Here is a 21,900-nt window from a genome sequence, read left to right on the forward strand (position 1 = left end):
CTAAGATATAAATTGCTTCACTGAAACATAAGAAAGTGTTAAACATAAGTAACCACTCTATTGTTAACAACAAAATATTTGGCTGGAGAGTACTTTTCAGGATAAAAATATCTTTCATAAAGGGAATTTCATGAATAAAATGTTTTGTTCCTAAGTAACACGATTATTATCATATCATCATTATTCTATTTGAAAATTAATTTCTCATCTTTGAATACTCTCCCTAATTTCGCATAAAACAAATCTTTTTCGGAAGCAAAATACATGTTAGTATAGAATATGAAAAATACGTACTAGAAATAAGATATCGTCCTTGCAGAGGAAATAACAATTTTGTGGACCAACTCAGTCTATTGTGCCACGAAAATCTTCCATCACCGGGCACTTTGCAAATAGATTTCAACTTGCATTGAATATTCAATGAATAAAATGAAAAATATACTGATTATTTCACCTTTCAATAATATTACTCGTGTATAATCATGTGATCAATTATTTGTTCTATTGATCAACATTTAATAAATGAAAAAAAAATATGGCCCAGTCGTCCAGAAATTAGGGGTTTCGGCTGCATTCAACTATTTCTTAATTTAATTATTCTTTGTTTTGTTATTTGCACTTCAAATCATTTTTTTCGGCTAATTAAAACATTCTTGAAGGTATGGAAGCCATCATATCGCCATTTAGGTGATTCTTTGATTTTGGATCCTACCATGAAACTCCAATTTCCCTTATTAACCGTCCAGCAATTGACCTGTTCACCCTACCGATTAAGTATGAGATTTTTTGTTGTAATTTTCAACTTGCGATTTTACTTATTCCACCAAAACTTATTTGCGAACATGTCATTTTCATTTAGTGCAGCGACAAAAAGGGTTCTTGCTAGTTTTTGCAGTAGAAGTTCACTATCGAAAAACAGATAGTAGCTGAATTGACATAAAATGTCATACGTTTAGAAAACCGCAAATATCACATTTTGATTCATTTAGAATAAATAAATTGACTCACAATTAGGAACATTTCGATACATAAGCCACTAATAATTCCGGAATTTCCACGTCACATAGTCTTTCTGGTTATTACAGTTATTACAATGTTGAGGTATTTCGAATTTTGAAATGTCACATTCAACACCAAGATCCCGTTTTACATGATTTACTGACGATATTTTTATTTAAAATAGCATGCTCTTGGTTTTTCCACCACATTATTTTGTAATAAAATCTTTCACATAATACTCGGCAAGTCTTAATCAAATTTGGCAATTCACGTAGAGGAAAAACATTTTGTGTAATATTCCCATTCATACATTCATCACAAGACAAATATTGTATTTCGTGGACAGCAAATCAGAGATAAATGGGAATGTGCATAAGAAAAAGCATAGTTGACAACGGAGACCATTGAATCGGTCACATGGTACATATAATTTTACGCACCAGCCGCAACTGTATTGAATATCTTGATGGTTTTCTCTCTCGTATAATTTGGCGCTGCGAGGAATATCTTTTCTCTTGGAATTTATGGAATAGATATCAGTTAAATTTTTAAGCTGAAGACCATACTCAAGAATTGTTCGTAGTGAATTGTGATAACTCCATCCTGGTCGGTATCAAATTTTCTGAAAGCTGATGTTAGTGTCTGAAAGAGAGAAAATTTTCTTAGTGACACGTTTTGAATGGCACGAGAATGTGATAGTTACCATCAGAGGAAAAAAAATCGAAACAAGTCGTTGACATATTTTACCACTGACACATCATTTTCTGGACAAATTGACCTATTACTACACTGTGAAAAATTTTCGTCTGAATTTTCCGTGCGAAATTCTGGAAATTTTTATCGTGTTCAAGTTCTACTGAAATTTCACGAAATCTTGTTATTGGAAAATCAAATATGCTATTGATTTTCTGTTCAAATGATCTGGAAATCAATAAAATACTTGATTTTTCACAAGTCACGTAGAAATTTTGTGAAATGTTTTGAAATCCAAGGAAGATGACGAAATTTTTGTAAAGACCTTTCTTTTTCCCACTGAAATTCGCTACTTAATCATAACGACGTCTAAACGAGAACTAATCAGATATCGTGTGCTACATGGAAAAAAGTCGCATGAACCTTATCTAGGGAAAATGAAATGGGGATGATTTGGATTCTTCAGATTCATTTTAACCCAACTTTTGAGGACATTTTTTTGGCGCATACGATCTTTTTGCACAAATGTTTCTCCAATAGTGAAAAAAAATTTTTTTAAATCTTTTCACTGTTGTCCTCTCATTTGTTTTAAATTCAGTCTTATTTTTTAAAAAATAAACATCATTCCAGGATTTACTCCTAGAAAATTCAAAGAAAAATATCGCGTGTCTAAAAGCAAAAGGTCATAAACGCCAAAAAACTACTTTTCGAGTTTCTTAAAGTGAGAAAGTCGTATCTCCACTTATTTTTTCTACAATTCTGCGTGAAAATACTGGAGAAACTTATTATAATACTTACATTTTCAGATTAATGGTGAGCGGCATATACGACCTTTTGCCTTTAACTTATGTCCCCAGAAATGAAAAATTCCTTAAAAGCAAAAGGCCGTAATGACAAAATTTTTCATTTTTTTACTATGTACGACCTTTTGCTTTTAATTTCTGTCCTCAGAAATCGAGACTGACCTAAAGGCAAAAGGTCGTAAAGACAAAATTTGGGATTTTTTAATTTCCAGTTCCGTGGACAAGTTATACCTTCAATATTCCAGTTGATGTCACTTGAAGTTATCGGTGTCTTTAATTATGGTCAAATAATTATATCGGCAACTTAATAACATCATTTTTGTGAATAGCGTATCTCCATTTTTAATCCGGATTCGTCTATTTCGGAACATTGTAAAAACTCTTAAAATGTTTGTATTTTCTAAACATTTTTTGTACACTAATCACCCCTTGTATAACTCTCTCAAGATATCTCCAAAAAAATCTAAATTAGGGAACTGAAGCGTTCTTTATTGTTAAGGGTCCAACAGGGCAGTGATCGGAAGAATCCCGTGTACTCTCGAGAGTTAAATGGGAGAGGCAGGTACAGCACAGAGGAACAAAAGTGGATTAGCATTAGAAACTAGTTTCTCGATTTTCGAAATTCCTATACGCTAGCTGCGTATCTCATAAAGAGCACTAGTAACGCCGCCTCAGCGGTGTCTTTTGGTAACTTTCGGGTGTTAATGACTAACTTCATAGCTTTATCGCTTAAATTTTGAATTCAAACTAAACCTTCAAACAGACAAGCAAGTTACATCATCCAAAGTAAAAACGACTGAAAAATGTCCATAATTTGATATGAATTTTGCAGTGATTCCATTCAATTCGAGTGTAGTTATGACATTCAGTGACAAGTGAAAATTGAAAAAAAAATGTTTCAATCGTTTGTTTTTTCTGCCTATAATATGTCATTTTCCGCCACGAGTGGCGCAATCGGCGGTAGGCAGCTAGCGTATTCGTAAGCTTAATCTTTCATGGGATCAAAAAAACTAACGATTTTGAAAATTGTTTTTAAGAACAAAAATTTTCTAAAACCAATGCTGATTTTTTTTTAATTTTAGAAAATTTTCAGATTGAACTAAAAAATTGCGGTCGAGGTATTTAAAGGGCGTAAGTACCCCATACATAGGGAGTGTTGCCCAAATATCGGGAATTTCAGATGTGAGGAGGGGGCATTTTGCAAAGAGAGAGAGAGAGGGGGGGTTGTAAATTTAGAATTCACAACCAAAAAATTTGAGTCGGTGAGGTTTTCAAAAATATCTCCAAAACTAAGAGACATAGCGAATTCTTACTGAAAAATTATGGAAGAGTGAGGGGAGGGGAGGGTTGTACCTTGAAAATTCAATAAAATCTCCCTCTCCCCCAAATTTTCAGTAAAAATTCGCTATCTCCCTTAGTTTCGCAGATATTTTGGAAAAACTCACAGACTCAATTTTTTTGGTTATCAATTCTCAATTCACAATCTCTCCTCCCCCCTCTCTGCACAATATCCCCTCCAAAAATGAAAGAAATCCTCTAGATTTTAGAAAATATTTTTTCTAAAATTAAGTATATTTAGTAACGGAGCTAGAAAAAAATCGTTTAAAATTAATGATCAAAATGGAGATTAATTTTAAACCATTATTTTCTAAAACTTAGGAAAAAGTTCTAGATTTTAGAAAACTGCAGATTAGAAACCGCAGTTTCTAACATTTAAAAACTTTTTTCTAAAGCCAATCCACGTTTTCTATCTGTGTATGCTGAACCATGTTAGACTTCTGACTTCTGATGATAAAAATTTGGTACTCGAAATTAAGACTCCAAAATTAAGGGTCACAAAGGTTAAACTAAGGATCACAAGATTCCAAGGTCCCAAGGTCACTGGGGTCAGATTAAAGGCCCAAATAAGTGACACAATGATCAGATTAAGGGTCAGAGTAAGGGTACCAATAAGGGACATGAAAATAAGGGCCAAGAGGGTTATAACGAGGGTCAGATTAAGGATCCATAAGGATCACAAGAGTCCGATTATGGGGGTCATATGGGAGTTGGCGAACGGGGCGAGCACGGGGCGTCCCCCCTACTATTTCTCTAAGAGCACGACTGAATATCAGAAAAATGAGACGAAAACAGTGAAAAGATTTAAATTTTTCATTTTTCCACTATTGGAGAAACATTTGTAGAAAAAAGTCGTATGCGCTAAAAAAGAAAGCGTCTCAAAATATGGGTCAAAATTATTCTGGAGAGTTCAAATCGCCCAGATTTCATGTTTCCTATATTAGTTAAAAATCTCAAAATGATCAGTACGACCGTCTCCCATACAGTACGCGATACAATAGTAAAAATCATTCATACTCACATAAAGTACAATGCAGCATTGAATAAAATCATCGAAGTAAATAGTGCTCCTGCCCAAACGATCGTACTTCCTGATGAGCATATCAATGAGACCTTCTGACAAACGATATCCAAAATTCGTGAGTGCTGTTTTCAACTCATTACGATCGATATTCCCACTGTTATCACTGTCGAAAGACCTGAAGCAATTCTGCCAGTCCGTCACGTATTTCCACAGTGCCCCAAACTCTTCGAAGCTGACTGTTCCATTTTGGCTCTTGTCGAACATACCTGTTTCATTGGGAACACTTTTTTCAGTGTCAAACATACCTGGTCAAACAGAAACAAAACAAGAACCAGGGAAAAAACTTTGAGTATCGTTATCATTGAGAATATTGCACTTAATACTCTTCATTATCTCCCATAAGATATTTATTAAGATTCTTATCATGCGTTTTCTCTGGTCCAAGTCTACATCCAATATCTACCCCATTCTCGTGATAAGTGAATAATCGTTTCATTACCTATCATCAGGCGCACTGTCTCAGGATTGAATGGTGTCCATGTGCCATTGGAGAGTGCCTGTTGCAATTCATCGGCGCTGATTGCTCCAGAGTGATCCTTATCCACTCTGAAATGCATCAAAGAGTATTTAAGCTTCTATTAATTTTCCGATCTACAAGAATGTTGTAGTATGATCCAGAAAATCAAGAGTGAAAATTTCATGTGTCCATATTCAAAGAAACCGCAACATATTTTTAACACTCCGTTGGTCGCGCCGCGAGCGCACCAGCATAAGTCAACATAATGATACATTTGAAAGATCTAGGAAAAATCTGATAAAATGAAGAGTGATCTACATCGTATACTTGAAGAAGTCCCGTGAGATTTCTTATGCTCAGTGTTACCCTTAATTATATATTCAAGCTCAAAATTGCCATGTTTTTCTGAAAATTCGCCTTATACACGGTACACGGTCTGAAGTTTCGGAATAAAGATTTGAAAATATAACCAAAACAAACAGGGGTTCGAGCTTTTTTGGCCGAAGCCATCTGACCGTTACTTTATGTGTTATAACTCTTTTTCTTTTTTTCATTTCTACCAATCCCATTGGTAGTAAGCTTCCGAATGGATCTGTAACAAGTTGATATCTCAATTTTTTCACAAGCTAGCGTGATTACAAGGAGTTTTATGAAAAAACTGAAAATCTGAAATATCTCGAAAACTTTAGATAAACGGTATATATGTTTTGATTGATTCAGATAGAAGGCATCGAGACGAATATTTTGAAAAAAAAAAATTGAAATCGGTTGAATAGTTTCTGAGCTATTGCAGACAGAAGGTTTTCAGGGAAAGTCGAATATCTCGGAAACTACTCGGTCGATTGGGCTCATTTTCAATAGGAAACATTGTCATCGCGGGGAGAAGATTCTATCCAAATTTCAAGTTGATTCCTCCATTTTTGCATAAGCTAGCGTGATTACAAGGATTTTTATGGAAAAACTGAAAATCTGAAATATCTCGAAAACTTTGTATGAACGGGTATATATGTTTTGATTGATTCAGATAGAAGGCATCGAGACGAATATTTTGAAAAAAAAAATTGAAATCGGTTGGCTAGTTTCGAAGATATTAACGAAAAACGATTTAAAAATGAATAGCTTTTTCTCAAAAGCTATTCGATCGATCGGGCTGAAATTTGGCACAGAGTTAATCCTAGTTAAGTACTATAATCTGACAAAATTTCAGATTTTTTGGAATAAGTTTAGTCAATTTATTACTCGATTTTCCAAAAAATAACCACCGGACAGGTGGCGATGGACATTGACACCGACAGACACACCCCCCAAACTTCGTATTTTTACGTTTCAGATCATTTTACATCATTTCCAAGCAAAATTAGAAAATCGAAAAATAGAACGATTACAATGCTTCCATTTGGAAGCAAAAATGATATTTTATGATATTTTTGGCGGATATTTTCATTGATAGGGCTTCTACACGTATAAAAAAGCGTATAGGAATTTTCTATATAGATTGCGTACAGAAATTCTGTAGGATTTTCGTATATGATATTCGGATATTTCTATATGAATATTTTCTATACGAATTATTTCTATACATAAATTTTTACATAAATTTTTATTTTCATACGAAAGATGTCTAAATGCTCCAGGGAAAAACATAGAGAAATGTCGCAACTCCATACGAAATGTTTCTATACATGTGACAGTGGGTCGTATAGGATCGAACCTATAGAAATCGCATAGAAATAATTTGTATAAAAAATATCCGTATAGAAATATCCGAATATCATATACGAAAATCCTACAGAAATTCTATACGCAATCCGTATAGAAAATTTCTATACGATTTTTTCCTACGTGTAGACACTTCAAAATGAGATGTCAAATTTTTTCAAAATTTTCTGACGCTTTACCGCCGTGTAATTTAAAAAATCGGAAAAAGTGCGGCACGGAGCTCATAGCGCCCAACGGATTGTTAAGGTGTTTCGTGCGAAAAAGGTAAGTAATGACATTCATCTGGAATTCATATAGAATGTTTATAATCACAATTGAATTATCTATGAATTTTCCTAGAATTTTTTCAGATTGCCATTTCAAGATATTAACGATTGAAGTCGCTTCTTACACATGGGCTCTTATGAAGATTTTCCTGTTTAGCACGAAACTGCGTTACCATCTGAGCTGATAATATAGTTTCATGCTAAACAGAAAAATCTCCATAAGGGCCCATGTATAAGCAGTGCTTTTCATCATTAATAACTTGAAAAGGAAATTTGAAAAAATTGTAGGAAAATTCATAGATAACTAAATTCTGATTATCATCAATATTCTACATTAATTCCAGATGAATGTCATTATTTACCTTTTTCGCGCAAAACACTTTAAGCAAGTCTTGTTTGAACCCAAAAATGGCATGTTGATAATTGTACGGATGAAAATTATGTCCATTGTTCTACTTTTAACAGAGAAATATTCGGTTCCAGGGGCGGATCATTCACGCGAGATGGTGAGATCCTGAAAAGAACCGGATGGAAGTATATCTTACAAAATACAGTTAATCAAGAAAGATACTGAACTGTGACCCAAGTCTACTCCTCTTTTTCACTTGTTTGATGATTTTTCTCAAACTTTTTTCTCCGTGGAGACGAACAAACCATCCTCCTAACAAGAAAATCCGTGCGCGTGCTCGCACTCACACACACTCCCATGCACACACATCGCCGTATTCCGCATCGAGAAAAGATGTAATTTATCAGAAAAGGAAAATTGCTTCTTGAATGTATATCGATTTCGAAAAAAGCTAGTGAACTGCTGATTAAATGTCTTCCAGTATTCCATGATTTGTGCGTTATATCAAGATTCATCGTTTCTAACAAAAAAAACTTGAAATCGCATCGTTATGCACGGAGAAATGGTCTCGTTTACAAAAAAATGCTAATTTTCGACTTTTTTCCAAATGTTTTTTGGAAAAAACTGGAGAAACGCTGAGACGATCGTCTCCATAATCTAATCAGGTTCAAGTCACATGAAAATACAGCGATTAAAAAAAAAAAGTCAAATCGCATCGTTTGTTCAGGAGGAATCGTGGCACAAAATTTTTGTCACAGACGTACGCACACACATACACACATCCACACATACAGACAGGTACCTGAAAAGGGTCAGAAGTGGTTCCAAAGGTCATGAAACGTGGAGAAATGCTTAAATTTCCACATTCGATTTTCGGGGTCATTACAATAACTTCCTCCCTTCGGATTGGGAAGTTAAAAATGACAAAAATAGAACCCTTCACCGATGCATTTCCGAAATCGACAACGAGTTTCGCCCTGAGGTAGTAAGCTAGATCATATTCAAGAAATCTGACACAAGTGAGTGTCTGTCATGAGCTGGGGATCAGATCTCGTTAAAAAAATTCTCTGCCCACTTTATTTGAGAGTTTCGGCTGTGACTCATGGGGAAGCTTAGCTTCCCTACAATATTAACTCTTGATATTCCGTATCTCCTCAGTTAAATGTTCATCAGGAGATTTGTCACTCCAGGTAATTTTTGCCTTGCATTTTTCTTAGTTCAAACAAAACGGATCTGAGAGCTGATTTCTTTTCTCTCAGGGCACATTTCCTGGTCCCTAGAAGCTGTCTGTAATGTTTCTTGTATGAATTTTGCGATTCCAATGTTTCTTTTATTTGCAAAATATTTGAGAAAAAATAACGCCAAAGAATGACAACTTTGTTTAATCCGTGGAATTTTTCTATAAAAATCATGAGATTAAATTAATTTTCTGCGATCACTGCATCTTGATATCATTTGCGTTTGGTGGAATGTAGACGTCCAGCGGTTGTTCAGAATGAAATAGGAAAATAAAAAAAGAAAAAGGCTAATAACGTATAAAGTAACGGTAAAATATCTTCTGTCGGATAGGGTTGGTCCCTGGCTTGTTTCCGTTATTTATCGGCGGGAAAAGAACACAAGTGAAAAATCATTGGAAATATCAACAGGTTGGGGGAAGGAGTAGGGCTTCTAGCCGAACCGAAAAATCATATGACGTGAATGATGTCATTTCTGGAAAACTTGTACATGAATTGTGTGAAATATGTCAATTAATTTGATGCAATGAACCATTCCTAAGAATCACATTGCGTCACAAATACCTGTGCATACCTCTGAGAAATATTCCCTGCGACTGGGACATCAAACAATACTAGATAAACTGCAATTTAGTATTTTAATGACATAGCTATCATTAGAATTTAATTATGCCCTGTGGAACCTGACGACTATTTTTAAAATCGTGATCTACTTACCTAATGATCGTGGGCTATGATTTTTAGGTTCATTATTTCATTATTTATCTACAACAAAGGGCCACAGAAATGAGGTATTGGAAAGATTAATAGAAATAGAAATCAATACAAATAGATTGCAAAAAATCATGAGGTGAAGTGATGCCGCTCCCGGAAAACTTGTGCATGAATTGCGTGAAATGTGTTGAGTAATTTGATCATAACACGTCACAAATGACTCTGTATACCTCTGGAGAATATTTCCCGTGACTGAGACATCCAACAATACTAGCTGAGCTACAATTTAGTGTTTCAATGACGTCAATATCATTAAAATTTATTGATGCCCTAGTAATGCCTTCCAATGACGGTTTTTCAACTAGTGATGGAGTAATGATGAACTATAATTTTCTGGGCTTCTTTTACCGTTATTTATCTGTACCAAACTAACACAGACCGAGTGTGATAGAAAAAATGAACACTTTGAAAGAAAGGGCAGGCGTTCAAGTTAGTAAATTGAAAAATCATGACGGGCAATGATGCGATTCCTGGAATATTTGCGTGAAATATGTTAATCTCTTGACAGAATGAATCATTCGTAGGGATCATAATACGTCATAAATAATTGTACATACGTTTGGAAAACATTCCACAGGAATTCTCTGCTCGGCATTGGCGAGACGAACGACATTTTAGAAGATTCCCAAAATACCTTGTTTATTTATCAGCCAAAAGTTTATTTAAATACGATAAACAAAGTTCGATAACACACCCAAACTGTAACGTACGTCTTTAGCACTGAACTGCACGAACAAATCACACGAAAAGTACGATATGAAGTTGGAGGCAGTTGGAGGAGCAGGCTTGCCAGATATATACTTGCCAATAAGTGGTGTGCTGGCACAGTCCCCTCCCAAGCAGCACAGTTCTAGAGGGTATCTGCAAGTATACCAAAAAGGCTGTCTAATGTCTGTCCAAAAAGGTAACTTGTGTCTAGAAGTTACCTAGAAGTTAACTAAAAGTTATCGTATGACTGCAAGATACCTTTTGGACGGACATTAGTCTGCCTTTTTGGTATACTTTCAGATATCTTTCGCAAAGTGTGCTACTTGGGCTGCTTCCAGAAATTCCCCCGCCAATTCTGCCCACTTCAAACAGAAAAATTTGAAAAACTTATGAAATGTGAAAAATTCAGTAGGGGAGAGTAGGGTAAAATGGACACTAGACTTTTAAAATTATTCAAAACTCAAAAACAAATGTAATAATAGAGCTCAGTTTAGGCTCATCACAAAGGGAAAGAATTGTTCTTTGTATTGAACAAAAAATTATTAAATTTGATCAACACTTCAACCCCTCATTAACATTTAAAAAAAAGTCAAAAGTGTCCGTTTTACCCCAACCTCCCCTATACTAAAAACAAAGAATGTTATAGCATATTCAACTCTTTATTCTTTAGTCTTTCATACAAATTATATTAACATTGCTAGCAATATTTTTCAGGGTTCAATTTAACCAGGGTCAAGCGTCTGAAGGGTTCAATTTCACGAGGGTCACGAGGGTTCAATTCAACGAGGGCCCCGCGTATCAAGAGGTTCAATTCCATGGACGTCAATTATACTACAAGGATCAACCGTGCCAATATTATTATGCGCTGGAAGAAACAATTGTAGTTAATTATTAAGCTTTATTAAATTTTTCACGTTATCATTTGGCCCTTTTGGTGACCCCTTTGGTGACCCTCATGATGTTTGACTCCCGTGAAATTTGACTATCCCCATACGACTTTTTTGTTATTTGACTCTCGTGAAATTTAACCATTCCCTTGTGGCCCTCGTGACCTACCGCGGAGGTACCAGTATCCGACAGTCGAGCCCACTTTCCTTGATATTTGGTGAAAAATATAAGTGAATATGGTAATTAAATATTTTCTTATACTAGTAGGATGATGTCAGGGACGCGTAGAGACTGCAAAATTACTCAAAAACATGCACAATGAAAAAAAATCACGACTTCGAATATTGGGACACTGGTATAGCAGTCTGTCTTAGTATCCGACCGGTGCTTTTCGTTCATCTAACCTTAATTACATTGTTTTGTTGTATCTCGTCTCTCAATGATTATTTGAATATGCGCAAATTAACTGAACATCACAATCATCGGTAATTAATTAATTAATCATTTTGGGACGCTCGCATGGAAAGGGACCACTTTGTCGATATGAGTTATGTATATACTCTCATAATATTGATAACATTTCGCACATTTTGAGCCCAAAATGATCCCCATAGGGTCAAAAATGACATCTCTAGAGAAGATGAAAAAAACAATTTAACATTGGTGTATAAATGGAAGTCGGTGAAATAAAAACGTGAATATCTCGGAAACAAGTGGTCCCTTTCATGCGGACGTTATGAAATAAATCGCAAACATTCATTTTTGTATTTTTGAAGGATCACAAAGAATATCAAATTTATTCCGTTTTCTATTTTGTGATGATTTATATAATAAATATTTACAATTTTTCTGTCCTGTTAATTATTTGGCAATATGAACCCAATCTCGTACATGGTGTCGGCCACTGCATCCTCAGTAGTGTCAGATACTGGGTCTAGGCGACATTCGGCTGTCGGATACTGGGTCATGGGACACATCGACTTATTTAGGTCAATATTTATTTACAATTGCAGTACTCATACGATTTTTTGAATTTTTCTTGTTTTTGAAATGTTCAAAATCGCTTTTTGTCCGTTATACATAATATTTTCGACTTGGATAACGAAATACATGAATTTTATCCTGGGATTCTGCCTAGACTGTCGGATGCTGGTACCTCCACGGTACAATTACGAGTGGAATTCTTTCCCCAGTCCTACAGTATATTATATGTTTAAAAAAATTATGTGCCCGGAGCAAAAATTTTCCCGCCAAAATGCATCCCAAGTAGTCTCATTAGTCCCATCTGGCAACTCTGTGAAGGAGCAGAATTCAATGCTACCAACTGAAATGTGAGATTGGAGTAGTGGGGGCAATGTTGGACGTCGTGGCCGTCAATACATGGATTTTGTGCATTTTGTATCACAAATGGTTACAAATAAGGAATTGATCAAAATAATCCAGTCATTCGCTTTTTTTTCCAACTTTGAAGAGTTGCGATGAAAAATTTTGTATTTTTAACGAGGAATACACGACAACATGAAGACGAATGAGATAAAAATATAATTTCTGGAGTCGATTGAGTGATCGTAAGTCCATATTTACTCATAATTACATCAGTCCCTGTGGCGAAATGAGCCTCAACGTCACGTTCACATATTCAATAGATTATTTCTCTCATTCCTTGTGCTTTCAGGCTCCTCTGACATTCGAATAAGATGTCTGAACTGGAGAGTACACCCAATCCTTCAATCGACGTAATTATACCACAACAGGCATTTCTGTATGAAACAGAAACCCTCGAGTACATCCTGTGTAAACCAAAATTGCTTCCACTGAAGTCAGTGTCACTTGAGAAGTTGGAGAAAATGCAAAAAGAGGCCAATGAGAAGATAAAAGCTAATCGTGAAATAGACCAGAGCACCGAGAGTAGAGACAAGTAATGCAATTGAGTTGTTCAATGATTTTCAAACTAGTCAAAGGAAATTGAAAATGAGCGTGGGTCCTCTAGTTACGGAAATCGTCCTGGCTTTTTGCCTGGCTGCGACTCTACTCTACAGATATGGCAATGTATTCAGAAATCATATCGTTGTCACATTGTCGGTGCTCATCGCCTGGTACTTCTCGTTATTGATTATATTCGTACTACCTCTAGATGTTTCTTCAGTAAGTTATCCTTCTTGTAACGAAACTATTGCATGCTTGAAAGTCTTTTGAGTCCGTTGACTGCGGTGAAAATACCTAGAAATGTCATGAAACATGAGGAAGTCGTGTTTTTAAAAGGAGGATCCAAGGGAAATTCGAAAGTCTTCGGTTGATGAAAACAACTATCGAGCAACTCGAGATATCGAGTACCTAACAAACTGAGAAAAATTTCGAATCCAATCCATTGTACTGTTTTTGGTTTTGAAATGCTCCTCGCACAGCAATTTTCGTTTGATTTAAACTTTTTTTTTTCAAAATGTTTGTTCGATTTTACAAAATCAAACTAGATATTTTTTTCGATTGTCTTAATTAGGAAGTTGATTAAATTTTGTTGGTTTCGTCAACTAATGCTTCAGAATGGTTATTTTGCATATCATTTTCTGCTATCATGTACAATTCATTATTTATTTCATTTTATTAAATTGAATAAGATTTCTTTTTAAATAATTTTGCCAGATTTTCAAATTAGTTGAATGTCATCATCATCATTATTCTTATTATCCCTTTCTTTTATACAACCAATTGTCTTTTTTACAATTCTATCTCTCCCCTCAGTCCTTCGATAAAATGTTAATAGAAAACATTTATTTATACATGAAAAATTGGAAATTTCTAACAATAATCATAAAAATTAAATCAACCAATATAGCTATCGTAATCATCTTTTAATTTCCACTTAATGGCATTAAAATAAATATTTTAAGCTATGATTGAATTCATTTGAAGCATGGTATCCAAAGATATTCCGGAAATTCTAATTTTCAAAGAATACGGAATGTTTTCAAATTTTCAAATAAATCAAAATAACAATTATTGCTATCGTCTTCATCTTCGAATTTGCCAAAAGGACATCCAAATAAATTTTTTAAGCCATCATTCAATCAATTCAGAACATTTTTTTTAGTTATTGTGAAAAAACAATTTTTGAAGAATGAAAAACAATTACAAAATTAATAAATGAATTGAATTTTAATTTATGATAATTTATTTAAGGCTCAACAATACCTACATTTGAGGGAAAAAAAAGATTCAATTCCGTCGATTTTTACAGACACGGTGTAAAAATCCAAGAACAAGAATGTTCTTAATTTGAGAATTCGAATGTTCTTGATTCAAAAACCCAAATTCGAGGAAAATGTGCCTTAATTTGATAACAATTTAACTAGATACAAGTCAAAATGACCAAGAAGTAGAATTTTTTTCTTCGATTCTCAGAAAAAAACTTCTCAAGATGAGTGCAAAACTTATTTCTTCACTTATTTTCCAATTTTTTACTCACAAAATTTCGGTACGATAGACCTTTAGGTCTCAAAAATCGATCGATTTTCATTTGAAGCTCGAAACTCTTCTTCTCTGTATAGGCTGAGCGCTTAAAAAAAACCCTAACGACCCATTCATGTCACATTCACTCGATATCCGTCATTGTATTCATATTCATTTCTTCCACTCTTAGAACTGTTCATTCAACCCCACCCACTCCTCTGACTCACAGATTTATTTCAATAATTAACTTTGCAGACTGTCTATCGCCAATGCATTGAGAAAAACCCAGTGGTAAACGCAACAATCCAAAGCTTAGAGCGAAATGGTACCAGTCCCTCAACACCATGTCAGAAGCCCTGGTCAAGTGTCGCCGACAACGTATTCCCCAATTTATGGAGAATAGTGTACTGGACCTCCCAATGCTTAACATGGTTGATCCTTCCGCTGATGCAGTCTTACATAAAAGCCGGTGACTTCACTATCCGAGGAAAACTCAAATCAGCATTAATTGACAATGCAATCTACTACGGAAGTTACCTGTTCATCTGCGGAATTTTGTTGATTTACATTGCCCTCAAGCCAGGCCAAAATTTGGACGGTCAGAAGTTGAAAGCCATCGCCTCATCAGCTTCCAACACTTGGGGATTGTTTCTCCTTGTCCTGCTCCTCGGATATGCCCTCGTGGAGGTGCCCAGGGGACTCTGGAACTCCAGCAAACTCCCTTATAAGCTCCAATACAGTTATTTCAAGGCATCAAAATTATCTTTAGAAAAGTGTGAAGCTGAGGAGTCTGTTGACGACATATTGGAGTCACTGCAGGCAGCATCAGCTGCGATAGGCCCCAATCATCCATTCTACAGGAATCTTGAAACTATTTTCCAAAAAGTTCCTGTCGAAGTGAAGGACAAAATGAACAGAAGACAGCTGCCAGATGACACTCCACTCGATGCACCATCTGAGAAGGCTTTGATCAGACTTCACAGGCAGACTATCAAGGCTCTTCAAACCCTCCAGAGAACGGAAACCCAGTGGGCAATTTTGATGGAGAAAATTTTTCACCTCGAGGATATTGCTAATAATCTCTCAAATCACGACAGAAGGTTCAAGTCTTCATTTGGGAAACTGCGCCCACTGTACATGCGAATACTGTGTAATCCGACTGTCGAGTGGTACTGGAAGTGCATGATAAAGAGTTATGTCCAGAGAGCAGCTGCTGTCGCAGCTGGATGCCTCTCGGTCGCTGTTGTCTGGTCTGAAGTCACGTTCTTCAATAAATCCCCCGTTCTATCCCTGTTCGCGCAGTTTTTAAACTTGGCTAAGGCCAAATACGACTATTTAACGATTGAAATACTCTCCACAGTGATTATTGCGTATTTATGCTACTGCGCATATTCTACAGTGTTGAAGATACGTTTGTTGAATCTTTATTATCTTGCACCGCATCATCAGACCAATGAATACAGTCTCATCTTCAGTGGAATGATGCTGTGTCGCTTGACACCACCAATGTGCCTCAATTTTCTGGGGCTCATTCACATGGACTCGCATATTATCAAAACGCACATTCTTGAAACTCATTACACCCAAGTAATGGGACATATGGATGTCATATCGATTATCTCGGATGGATTCAATGTTTATTTCCCTATGGCTATTCTAGCTTTTTGTTTAGCAACGTATTTTAGCGTTGGAAGTAGACTGTTGAATGTACTTGGGTTTCAACAGTTTCTTGGAGATGATGAGCTCACTACGGATCTTGTTGATGAGGGAAGAGAACTTATTCTGCGAGGTAAATATCTGGAGAATGGCATACTTTGACACTGACATAGTATTTCGATAACATGACTTATTGCATACAATGGAGTTTTGATACAGATTTTGATACATTTCATATTTTGCATTGGGATCTTGTTCACAGAAATCATAATCCCCATATCCTAATTACACGATATACACTGACAGAAAAAATTAATTGGTAATTAGCTAATATAGCCACTCTAATTTTTTGGAGATACTAATAGGTAACTATTACAGTTTTTTACATTAATTTTGAAGTCTTTCGACGTATATTAGGTCGGAAACTGGTTGCTATAAATGAATTTAACCTCTTTGAGCTATCACACTTAGTAACGTAGATGCTCATGTAGATGTACGGTACCTCCCATTCTACACTGAGAGAAAAACGACAAAATTCTCAAACAAGTCTTGCTTGTGCCAAGAAAATAGTTTTTTTGAAAATTATCAAAAAAGGATTTTTTTTGTGCGAAACATGCAGAAAGTTTAATAATAAATGACTAAATAATTCGGTTTCCTCGAAAAATTCTTTCGAGTAGTTATGTACTCTAATTACCAATTATTTTATCAAGAGTATTTCCCTCATCAGAATCTCGGCCAATCGGAGGGCCGCATTCGATGTCACGTGCTACAACCTACACGGTTTTATATCGGTAAAATTTGGTAAAACCACGGCACGTTGCTAAGGGAGAATAAAGAAAATAATTGAAATGCGAAAGTGTAGGTTGTACCACATTGACATCAAATGCTGCCCTCCAGTGACCGAAATTCCGATGGAGGAAATACTCCTCCAAATACCCCTCGAGCTTCAAAATGCATCGGATATTTCCCTCAACCTTCCCTGCAAACAAACGATCGTGTCAAGTTTTGTAGGAAAATTTTTAAACCTACCAAACTTGACACTCTCGTTTGTTTGCAACGAAACTGTCGGGAAATACCCGATCATTTTGAAGCACTCGGGATATTACTACTGAGCATTTTATTTGAACTAACTATTGATTTGGTTGTTAATTTTCAAATAAACATAATTTTGTAGTGAATACCAGTTATCTCTTCTTGATATACATTTATTTGGGAGAAATCGAACTTCTCTAGAATTGAAGTTCCTTTTATTTGTCGCAATAATGAGTCTATTTGATTTCTTTTTGGCCAAAAGGTCGCTAACTCCAGAAATTCGTTGGTTTACTCAACAATCAAAATTATTCTCATGACTAAATACGTTGTTATTTCAATCAACACGATCATACGTTATTCCAAGTAAATTATAATTGAAGTGAGTATTTTGTATGTCGAATCAGGATGAATATTGTTACGCGGAAAAATCTTTGAGATTGTAGTAAGATATCGTTGAGTTGAAAGAAGTTTACATCTCTTGACTAAAAAAAATAGTATTCTTACTATTACATAGTTTAGGGTTCCCAATCGGCTTTAGGCTTAAGTTATTGCGTTTCGGTGCCTAGATTAGTATGCACCGTAGAAACTTACAAAATTCTAAAGCTCTCTAGAAAATTCTGGAACTTTCCGGAAAATTCTAGAATATTTTCAAGTTTTCAGGATATTTTCGGATTGTCCAAAATTTTTTTTTTGTTCCAATTGAACAATCTAATTTCAAATTCTGAATGACTAACTATGTGGCCCGGTTTCGCCCGGGTAGAATAAGAGAAAATTGAATATCATGATTTTTTAGAATTCCTGCAATTAAAAGAACACCTCAATGATTTCGACTTTTCTCGAACACCCGAGAAGTCAAGAAAATTTAAGGGTTTTCCAAAGGAATTGAGAAAATTCTCGGTTGTTCTGGAAAAGTCGAAAATATTAAGCTGTTGTTTTTTAATTGCAGAAATTCTCAAAAATCCTGGTATTCAATTTTCTTTTATTCTGTTCGGATAAAAACGGGCTACGCAGCTAGTTAAATTTTATTTTGTTTGTTCTACATCGCGTTCTTTGTTCTACATGGCTTAATTAATTTACTCAATTTTTTTCACTTTTTACTGTTTTAAACTTATTACTGTTTTTAACTCCTTAGGCTTTAGCTTTTATTCTTTACGTGATTATTTCTCAAGCAAATTACAAGTTATTCTCAGATATATTATATTTTTCCTTCTTATAAACGAAGGCCCCCCCCCCGCGAAATTGAAATTGAAAATTTTCATCTGAATTTTCCGTGTCAAATCCCGAAAATTTTTATCATGTTTAATTTCCACTGAAATTTCAGGACATCTTGTCATTGAAAATTCAAATATTTCATTGATATTCTGTTGAAATGATCTGAACATCAATAAAATACTTAATTTTTCAGTTCAATTATTGCATAAAAATTCATAAAAATCAGGAAAATTCAGAAAAAAATTGAAAATTCATATCATTTTATTTCTGAATATTCATGTTCCATTGAAAATTCAACCAAGTTATGAAATTTCCGTCTCACTGCCACTGAAAACTCATGCATTTCCTTGAATACTACCTAAAACTTAAAATTTGATAACCATTTTTCCGCTCATGAGAATTACACCCATATTTTCCATGAAATTTAGCAAAAATTTACAACATTGTAACAATAGAGTGTATTTCAATGCAGCGTTAAATAAATAAATAATAAACAAAATGTTATTTTGTCGAGAAAATGTTGTGTCGGTGTTGAAGCATTCCAAGGAAATATTCATTCCTTTATGTGAGAGGCAATTAGGAATATTTATTTGAATTAATCATTTTTATTTCTTTCAGAGCGAAGAAAAATACAGAGAGCCGAAGACTCATTGACACGCAGACGTGAGTTTCAGGAGAGATTTACAAATCCAACATCAGCATCCTCTAGATACAGAAATAGTCGTCAGGGCAGTGATACTGTGAGACCACTGAAGAGGGATGAGTCCACTGAATCAGCTAGAGCCGGTCTCCTCCGTGATTTCGAACCCAGCGACTACTACGTTGGTACCACCTACGATAGTGCTAATTCATACAGTGTAAATAATTACGGTGGTGGGTATCAGGCAGCTGATTTTTATGATTTACACAATGATGAAACACGAAATTTCACGTCGTCAAGTAGCAGCCGCCTGACTGGTCCGCCTAGAAGAATTTTTGATGATGTGTGAGTCTGATGATTTTTTAGTTGATTTTTTATATTGAACACTTGGGCAGAATTTATGAAATAGGAATAATTGAATTGATAATATATTACGTAGATGAATAAGCAATAGTATTTATTGATTAATAAGCATTTTTTGGTTTAGTTATTTTATGGAATAATGAAAACCTTTGCCTTAGAGATAAATCTTCATGGTTAACATGATGTAATGTGTTGTGTAATAATTATCAGAAGTTAAATAAATTGATATTAGTGACGAAGTGAAAATTAATAAATTCATAACTTCGAACCTACCGGATGAAAGGCGACATTAAAATTTGCCTTCTTTTGATTTTTGGTTCCGAATGGAAGTATTGTATTCGTCAAATCTGAAATTTCCATTTTTTTGTGTGACGATGACTAATTTTGGTCGCAGGAGTTCGAATATGCTGTTTTTAGATCATATCCGTATGTATGCGAGCTTTTTTTCAAATTCAGTTTTTCGACGATCATTCAAAAAATCATCGACGAAATCTTCAATTATGGCTTAAAATATTTGGATGCCATCTCGATCGAGTTCAAAGATAGTGGCAATCGCATCATTTGCTTTGAAATTATAGCTTTAAAAAGCATTTAATCGAGGTTTAATCATGATTTCGTCGGGATTTAGTCAGGATTTAGTCAGGGTTGAGTCGGAGTTTAGTCGGAGGTTAATCAGGGTTTAACCAAGGTTTCGTCAGAGTTTAATGGAAGTTTAAACCAGTTTAATTTTAATTTAGTCGACGTTAGTAGATGTTTAGCCAGGGCATATGGCGCTCATATTAGACATTTGCGACATTTAGGGATCATATGAAGGTTTGATGGCTGGTATATCGTCTTCCCCACTTTATCATTCAGAAGCAAATTGTTAATTCATTAGCAAGAAAGTCATACTAGTCTTGAGTCCAGAACTAGTCAGGAGAAAAATAAAACTTCAATAATTTACTTATGACCGAGGAGACACCAACATTGCTGTATCAGGAGCATAAACTCTTGTGATATCAAATTTTACATTCATTTTGTTTTCACTCTGTCTAATTTAATCTGTATAATTTAAAATAAATTCAGTTCACTACAAAATTTTATCTCACATTGTCTTAAAAAAAAACTATTGAATTTTAAAGACTCCTGAGGTTAAACTTCAGGAAGGATCCCTAACAATCTGAAATAATGACGGAAAACAGAACATGCACTTTTGTTTTAGCAAAAAAACTATACTTGATTTAGACCTGTAAAAAAATCAATTTTAAAACTTACCGGAAACATTGAAAAATAATTTTTTTTCGGTCTTCCAGCCCATATTTTTTGCATTTTTTAAATTTCTTCTCGGTAAAATATTGATATCCCTCTAATACTTGAAGAAAAAAAGTGATCGGTAGTTCCCGCCGATATAAAAGGAGAAAAAAAATCATTTTCGTGTCACGGGACCTGAAAAACGCCAATTTCGTGACGCGCAGCGCGAAAATTAATATACACACCTCGCCATGGAAAACATATCACCCTCCCCCACGTGTTTGCCATCCTCGCCTTCGGCTCGGAAGGATCTTACACGTGGGGGACGGTGATCTGTTTTCCAAGGACTATTTTTAGCCGATTATCGCTTTCTGATTCTTTTTTCATTTACTTTTCATAATAATTGGAATCCGACCATAGAAATGCGGAGCAGAGTTGAGCGTGTAAATTACGTTGGTATATTACACCGTTTCGAATAACTTTTGTTTTCTGTGTTTGTTTTGATCGCAAAAAAACACTTTTTATTGATCTTTGACGTAATTGCTCTTCATTCAATGTTGTAACTTGTGAATTACGGAAAAAATATAGATATAAATAAGGTTGAAATTAAATTAATCCAACTGTGAAGATGAAAATGGAAATAAAATAACATAAAATAAAATAAAATAGTATAAATGAAGCTAGTGATGGGCCCATTGGCGAGTTTATAAAATCTGAAGAAAAATTAGAAAGTTTATTTTCGGAAGCAGATTGATGAAATTATTAAAAAATTGCCATTTTTGAAAATTACGAGCATTTTTTCGAAAGAATTTGTAAACAATCAATTTCCCACCATAAAAATCATTTCTTCGAAATCGTAACAAATTTATTCATGTTTAGAATTTTGCCAGAAATCGATTTCATGCCTAAAAAATAAGGTTTACTGTAGTTTAAAAAATTGCAATTATTTATTTATAAACAAAGAATATTGAAAAGAGTAATAATTCGGTGCAAATTGTAGTTATTTG

General features: G+C 34.8%; 2 protein-coding genes across 3 annotated transcripts; one reads left to right on the forward strand and one right to left on the reverse strand.

Moving 5' to 3' along the window:
• Positions 1-624: 624 nt before the first annotated feature.
• LOC107038560 (programmed cell death protein 6) lies at positions 625-10,451 on the reverse strand. 2 transcript variants are annotated; one of them, XM_015257743.1, is made up of 4 exons: positions 10,275-10,451; positions 5,357-5,463; positions 4,855-5,123; positions 625-1,641 (listed from the first exon to the last, which is right to left on the reverse strand). In XM_015257743.1, exons 1-4 carry the CDS (start codon positions 10,328-10,330, stop codon positions 1,540-1,542), a joined length of 534 nt encoding a protein of 177 aa, XP_015113229.1. In that variant the 5' UTR covers positions 10,331-10,451; the 3' UTR covers positions 625-1,539. The 2 variants fall into 2 exon arrangements, with proteins under 2 accessions (XP_015113229.1, XP_015113221.1); XM_015257735.1 differs by having other exon boundaries at positions 4,855-5,162.
• Positions 10,452-13,199: 2,748 nt separating this feature from the next.
• Positions 13,200-19,902, forward strand: LOC107039622 (LMBR1 domain-containing protein 2 homolog). Its single transcript, XM_015259342.1, has 3 exons — positions 13,200-13,458; positions 15,016-16,549; positions 19,279-19,902. Exons 1-3 carry the CDS (start codon positions 13,285-13,287, stop codon positions 19,647-19,649), a joined length of 2,079 nt encoding a protein of 692 aa, XP_015114828.1. The 5' UTR covers positions 13,200-13,284; the 3' UTR covers positions 19,650-19,902.
• Positions 19,903-21,900: the final 1,998 nt, after the last annotated feature.

The sequence above is a fragment of the Diachasma alloeum genome, unplaced genomic scaffold (genome assembly GCF_001412515.2).
Source record: "Diachasma alloeum isolate Michigan unplaced genomic scaffold, Dall2.0 Dall_scaffold_00178, whole genome shotgun sequence".
NCBI classification, from domain to species: Eukaryota; Metazoa; Arthropoda; class Insecta; order Hymenoptera; family Braconidae; genus Diachasma; species Diachasma alloeum.